Consider the following 6,718-nt stretch of genomic DNA (forward strand, 5'->3'; position numbering starts at 1 on the left):
GCTGTATTAAAGGAGCGTAAATTGTTCACCATATGAGCTTCAATAGATGCTAGAATCCAAGAAATAATTCTAGCATCCTTTGCCTCCCATTGACTAATTTCCTTTCCATCTCTAGGTGCTGTAGAAGACCCGTCAATATGACTCCAAAGCTCTTTGCCTTTTAGAAACATCCTAAATTGAAATTCCCATGCCGCATAATTTTTTCCAGTGAACTTGATGGACAAAGATTCCGTATGTATTTTTCCCAAAGAGTTTTCCATAGACATTCTTTCAAAAAAAAACAAAGATCTGAATTACAAGAAAAGCTGCCAACCACAATATGATTGACCCAAAAGGATATCTTGAAACCAAATGATTGATCAAAATAATCAACCCAAGAAGGATAACAACTCAGAAAGTTTGGAAAGGCTGAGAAATTCAAATAACTGGCTCTGATACCATGACAAGTTTTCTAGATCAAAGACCGAATGCCTCTTTTGTGCATCTTTTCCATTTAAATAGAAAAACTCTGTACCTTCTCTCCTCCGTCAGAATATCTACCTCCCTAATGTATTAATTACAGATATGCTAATATACATCTAATATAGTAGACCATAATCAGCTCTCCTTGATTAGTGCAATTAGTAGACTAGATCCCATAAGCAGCTGTTCTTGTCTTTTGCTAGCAGATCAGATCCCATAATCAGTTGTTGCCCATGACTTCCATAAGCAGCTGTTCTTGACTTTTACTTTTGCTAGCAGACCAGATCCCATAATCAGCTGCTGTCCTTGACTTCCATAAGCAGCTGTTCTTGACTTTTGCATTTAGTAGACCAGATCCCATAATCAACTACTGCCCTTGATATGTTTCTCCTTCACCTTGTTGATTCTTTTTCTTTTCCACCCAATAAATCTTCAGATGCTATGAATAATTGGTCTACCTAACAACTCTTGCCCAAGGATCTTAGGTCCCGATTATCAATTCAACAGTTCAAGCTAATGTTACATGTAATAGCACATAATGAACCACGGTTCAGGAAATACTACCCACAAGCAATTGAGTATATCTGTTAAAGCAGAACTGAATTTGCACAACCCACTACCAAAGTATCGACATTGAATCTTTCTTAGTTCTCGTAAAAATTTGATGCATAATATGGTACTAAACCTTTTGTAACATACACCTCCACTTCTCTAGTCTCTTATGCACATAGTTTTAGATCTATTCCGACTTAAAAGTATCCAAAGCCATATCCATAGCACCCTATCGACAACTTGTTATAAAAGTTGGGGAAATAGGAAGAGCAAAAGGTATGAAAACAAAGATGTTAACCATTTTATCGTGCTTATTTTGTTTTAGCAACCAAAAAAAAATTATCCTTGCTGAATCATGCTCAGGTTGTCTACCCTTAAAGAATCAGAAAATATAGGATAGGAAATACATTGAGTGACAGTTGGAGTTGAGGTAAGCTGATAGACTTTGGACTCTCACAACTTCTAAGCATACATGCATACAAATCAACCACCTGTTTGGTTGTTACTTGGGAATGATAATGATAATCACTATCAAAAGCCCCCTCAATGACAATGAGTTTTTGGTATTCCTTTTCACTTGTTAGGTTTGTCTCTTCAATGAGAATCTATTTTGGTTTTTCTTCTTTTTTCCACTTTTTTTAATCTCTAAATATTTCTTTTCTTTTTTTCTTTCACAACATTTCCTACTTCCTCAATTTCTCAGCATCCCATCTGCAAATAATCTATGAAGAACCCAACACACCCAACAACCCCAATTTAAAATTCAACACATATTAGAAAACCCAACCTCCAATAAAAAATGTCTAATCATTAACCTTGAAAGTTTTTCAAATCTTGAATGCAATTGAACCACTGATGATCAAACAAACATTCACAATCAACTCATCTATTATTCTTTTCATGATTGTTACATCTTAAACAAAGGGCTGGTAAAGTAAACTTGACCTGATTGTTCTTCCAGAACATATCCCGTTGAGGTTTGAGGCTTCTGAAGCTGATTTTGAAAAGGGGTCCTACTCTTCTTTGATTAAATTTGCTCAACATGTTCCTGGCTATTGAATTTTGAATATAAGGAGTAAACTAGTCTCTTGGAGAATTTGACAGGAGGAGCTTTGGGCTATGAGACTGGGTTTGAAGCTTTTGCAAGAAAGATGGAGGAATAAGAGAGACAACTGATGAGAGGTGAGAGAGAAGAGAGATGGAAGAATGGGGAGACAAGAGAGAATAAAAAGAAGAGAAAATACTTTGGAGTATTTTTTTGGTGATAGTGGAGCAGAAGTGTCCAATTTGGTCAGGAATGGGGAATACACACTTTTAGGACTTCCATTATCATAGATTGATTGTCAAAGTAGTGTACCAAACACTGACAATGACTATCATTAATGAGCATTCCCATTAAGGACCCCCTATCCCCCCTCCCCAACCAAATGGCTTGCAAATATTTACGGACTAACATTGAAATTTAATGGCAATAATGAAGTCGATGCTCAGAGGACTCCTCAGATGTTCAAGAAGACATCATTTGTGAAGGCATGCAAATAGAAGGATACAAGTTGATTTTTCTATATTAGTAGAGTATTCTAGTACAGATTCTTTGGCTTCCAAATACTTGGAGCAAAACAATAATAATAGTTGAATTCTTCATGTAAAAGAATACTTAAATCACATGGTACAAGGTGCTCAAGACCATAAAGTTCTTGCCTGCTGGTGATCCCTGCAAAATGGTCCCGCGTGTAATATTAGCACCCCATCCACCATCAGCACCAGGCTGCTCCACAGCAACAGAAACTGCAACTACATCGCCTTTCTCAACATGGGCGCTGCAGGCTAGAACACCAGGCACATACACCTAGAATGAGAAAACAGTATGAGGGGAGAGAAAAAAGGAGGAGGTATCACGTAAACTTTATCATGTTTGCAGACAGAATTTGCCTTAATACAGCTATATATTTAACAAAAGAACAGTGTCAATAGCCGTCCAGAAACAATTTTGATTCACAGACACAGTTTCTTCTCATCAGATGAGAAACTAAGTACATGCAACATGCACCAGACTACGCTAGTTTCTAAAAGACTGCAAATTTATATTAATAACACCAGTTTTTTGCTTCTTTGTTTTTTTCCCCTTTTTTTTCAACATTCTCGTCAATAATAACAACTGACTCCACCAGAAAGTAGAAAAAGCGACAAAGAAGCAAGAATTGATGCTAAACAGTGGCATTAAGTAGACACCCTCATAAGAAAAATTAATCCACATAATTTCATACATGGGTCAAATAGCTCAGGCAGTCATATCAGAGGAAAGACTTTAGTACTTAATAAAAGTTGTAACCATATGGCAGAAGTCATCTTGCAGAAGCTAGAGTAACATGATTACCTGAGCCCCACGAAGTACAGCCTCTGCACATTTCCTACTAACTATAACCTCCTTTGGAGATTTCCCTCCACTTAATCCATAGTCAATAGCATGCGGTCCTGACCCTCTGACAAAAATTACATGGTCTAGCCCAGGTATCATACACTTTGAAACAAGATTGTTCTGAGCATATGTTCGTCGTGTGTCAGCACTTTCACCAATCTCTATGGGTTTTGAACAGAAATCCTCCATATGTTTACGATCATTTGATATTCTAATCATACCATTATGCAACCCTCTTTCCTGTAGAATGGCAGAAAGTTTCTTGATGACAGCATCACTTGTTGACTTGAGTGTGTTTACACGAATACAAGAGTAACATGATGGACGCCTAACAGAATGTTAAAGTATAAATTTTCAGATGAGGCCAAAATGCAAGCAAAATTACACTCTTTCACATTTCATAGAGGTCAATAATCACAAGTTCTGGAAGTTAATCAGATTAATAGTCGCAACATGTCAATACCCATCAAAAACAAGAACAAACACACATAAAGAAGAAAAAAAGGCCAGGTGTAGCACAATAAGCATAAATGTGCAGCTAGTGTACTTCCAACATACTGCTGAAAAAATATAATAGGAGAAAAAGAAACATTTATTCAAGTAATATTGTCCATGAAAGGCCACCTTTATCAATCTACACAATCGCTGAAGAAAAATGGGAAAAGGACGGTGATTTCCTCGCCTCACAAGTGTCCAATTTCTAAGGCCAAAAAAGAAAAACCAAGCACTAATTTCTCCGGCATATTTAGCCTTAAGGGAATTTCAAAGTCATCTACATATAGGGAAACCAAAATTTGCCAAAATCCCACCCAATTGGATTGCAATAATAAGCCACATTGTGAGAACATCTAGAAGCCTGATATTAGCATTTAGACATCTATCACAATCCATTGGACTTTAAATGTTCTCATTAATTATTGAGTTCAAACAGATGTGTGCATGGAATTATTGAACCGTCTTGCAGTCCAAAATTCAATAATTCATTATTTTCTCACTCAAGTTTAAGTATTGAGCTATGGACAAACAATACCTACTCCAAATTAAGCTACACTAAAATTCTTCACCGCAATAACTACATTCTTCTAGCTTTAAAAAAAACTACATTCTTCTATCTAACACTTTTGAAAACCCGCTATTATCAAATATATTAAAGCCACAAAACATACAAACAAAAAATTGCGTGAAAGTATTATGCACAATAAAAAAATTCCGATAAGGAAGCACAGGAAACTGCAAATTAGAACGGTGAACAAAAACTTGATCACAAAAATTCAAAAAAAGGAAAAAAATAATTACGTCAGGGCTTCGGAAATTCGGGAGAAATGCTCCGGCCCGTAAGCGTTGATGAAGTATTCTTCCACGTTAGGGTTCCATTTCAAGCTCGGCTTGTAGCAATAACGCTCTGACAAATCCATCTGCAGAAGAACAGAGTCACAGGCGTTACTGTTTTGGTACAACCTCTGTAATTAGTGCGTGAGTGTGTGAGAGAGAAAGAGGAAAGGGTAGTCGTGCAGTACTCACTTGGCCTTGGCTTTGGCGGTGCAGAGGGAGTGAGGAGGTTTTGCAAAGGGTTTTGAGCACGTGCCCGGCTTTCTTGATCATTGAATTACGAAAATGTTGAAGGAAGACGGAAACGGAAAGCCCAGCGTGTCGAGGATAACGGGCCTTTGTGCCGTCCGGTATTTTATTGGGACGGTGTGGCCTGGGTCTCTTTTTGGGTTGGCGCGCTGTAGCGGGGAGAAGTATTGATTAATTTACATTCAGTCCTCAAAAAATGGTTAAAAGTATCACTTCGGTATCCTAAAAAGAGGATGTGTTCCAATTCAATCCCCAAATTCACTATCATTTAGTCTCTAAATGTTAACTAAATGTGAGTTATTCATCGTAAAGCCCAGACAAAAAGCAGATTTTAGGATTAGAGAAGAATTTATCACTTTAGGAAGCTACAATTGGACTATCTTATAGAAATTGGGACTCAAATTAATTTTCCATAATTGTGGATAGATGATTACGATGAAGTTATAGATGGCACCGAAAAAAAAAAAAAAGAAGCCAATTTATCAGCTAATATTCCAAAACCCGATTGAATGCATTAGGTATTACTATTTAATTAATTTGGAATTTCATGACCCTTTTTGACTTGGAGTAATTACAGAGAAGTGGGTGGCTGGGGAGAAAGGGAGCAATGTTAAAAATTAAGAAACTAAATCGCACTATTTGTGAATGATTCTTGGAAATTGGAGTTTTCCAGATGCCCAAATCACACACCTATTTGGCTCCCACTCATATCATCACTCTTTCCTCTTGGAGTGTTCTAAAAACATTACTCTTACTGGACACAAGATTTTTTCAGGATGGAAGCCGCCTGGTATGTGAGTTTCAGGGATATCCCTATTCATAAATCTGAGATCTACATTTGTAAATTCAAGTGCCTAGATGATCAATTAGGCAATGAGTTGTTATAATCAATAAATTTTCAAATTACGTGTCCAAACTTCTTTAAAGAAACGAAACAAAACTAGAGTCCTGATAGAGTATTGTTACGGTGATATTCAAAACTTCTCAATTCATATCCAAGTTGAAAGATAGGGGTTTTTGGCAACATTTTCCAAAGAAAAAAAGAAAATGTCAAGCATGGCTTAAAGGAGTCTAAAATAACTTGTGTCAAATTTTCTCTCGATGCTTGGATCAAGAAGAGATCCTACAGCATCAAAAATCAAAGATCCTATGGCTAAAATATGGGGACAAGAATACCATTTTTTTTTTATCTATCCATAATTATCTACAAATGGAAGAATTGCATATAGAGTCTGAAAGACAAATATGAAAATTGGCAACTAGAGATAGAGAAGGTGAAAAAAGCCATTGTGGGCTTGCTTATAGGCAAAAACAATGCTAACTAAAGTTACTATAATGAAGCTTGAGTCGTGCTTAATAGCACTGTCCTAAAAAACTATTTCAGACGATTGAAATGTTTCCTTGGGATTAAACAACCATTCTTCTTGTTATAAACAAGAGGAGTAACAGAAAATAACGTTAATAAAAGAACATTGTGAACGTGCTTGACTTTTGTAACCAATGAGATAAGAACTTAATCTTCTCGATGAAAAGAGTCAAACTTTTATCCTAATTTGTAAAACGTAAAAGACAAATTTGCAAAACGCAAAAGAAAAATAAATTTTACTTCTTGCTTGCTGTAAAACTATCTTGGGTCGTGTTTAACCCACGCGCATGGGGGCTGCAAATCCGTTAGTTTGTGCAAATCCGTCAGTTTGTACTGAAACG

General features: G+C 36.5%; 1 protein-coding gene across 1 annotated transcript in view; it reads right to left on the bottom strand.

The window, feature by feature from the left end:
• The window catches only part of LOC113772557 (putative methyltransferase NSUN6), a 36,435-nt gene extending 31,378 nt beyond the window's left edge, over positions 1 to 5,057 (bottom strand). Inside the window, exons 1-4 of the mRNA XM_027317180.1 lie at positions 4,955 to 5,057; positions 4,730 to 4,848; positions 3,392 to 3,761; positions 2,716 to 2,863 (exon numbers count right to left, since the gene is read on the bottom strand). Of these exons, the coding sequence (XP_027172981.1) occupies positions 2,716 to 2,863; positions 3,392 to 3,761; positions 4,730 to 4,848; positions 4,955 to 5,035 (718 nt within the window). The 5' untranslated portion in view covers positions 5,036 to 5,057. The remainder of the gene's footprint in view (positions 1 to 2,715; positions 2,864 to 3,391; positions 3,762 to 4,729; positions 4,849 to 4,954) is intronic.
• Between the last annotated feature and the right edge of the window lie 1,661 nt (positions 5,058 to 6,718).

The sequence above is a fragment of the Coffea eugenioides genome, chromosome 5 (assembly GCF_003713205.1).
Source record: "Coffea eugenioides isolate CCC68of chromosome 5, Ceug_1.0, whole genome shotgun sequence".
Classification (NCBI taxonomy): Eukaryota; Viridiplantae; Streptophyta; class Magnoliopsida; order Gentianales; family Rubiaceae; genus Coffea; species Coffea eugenioides.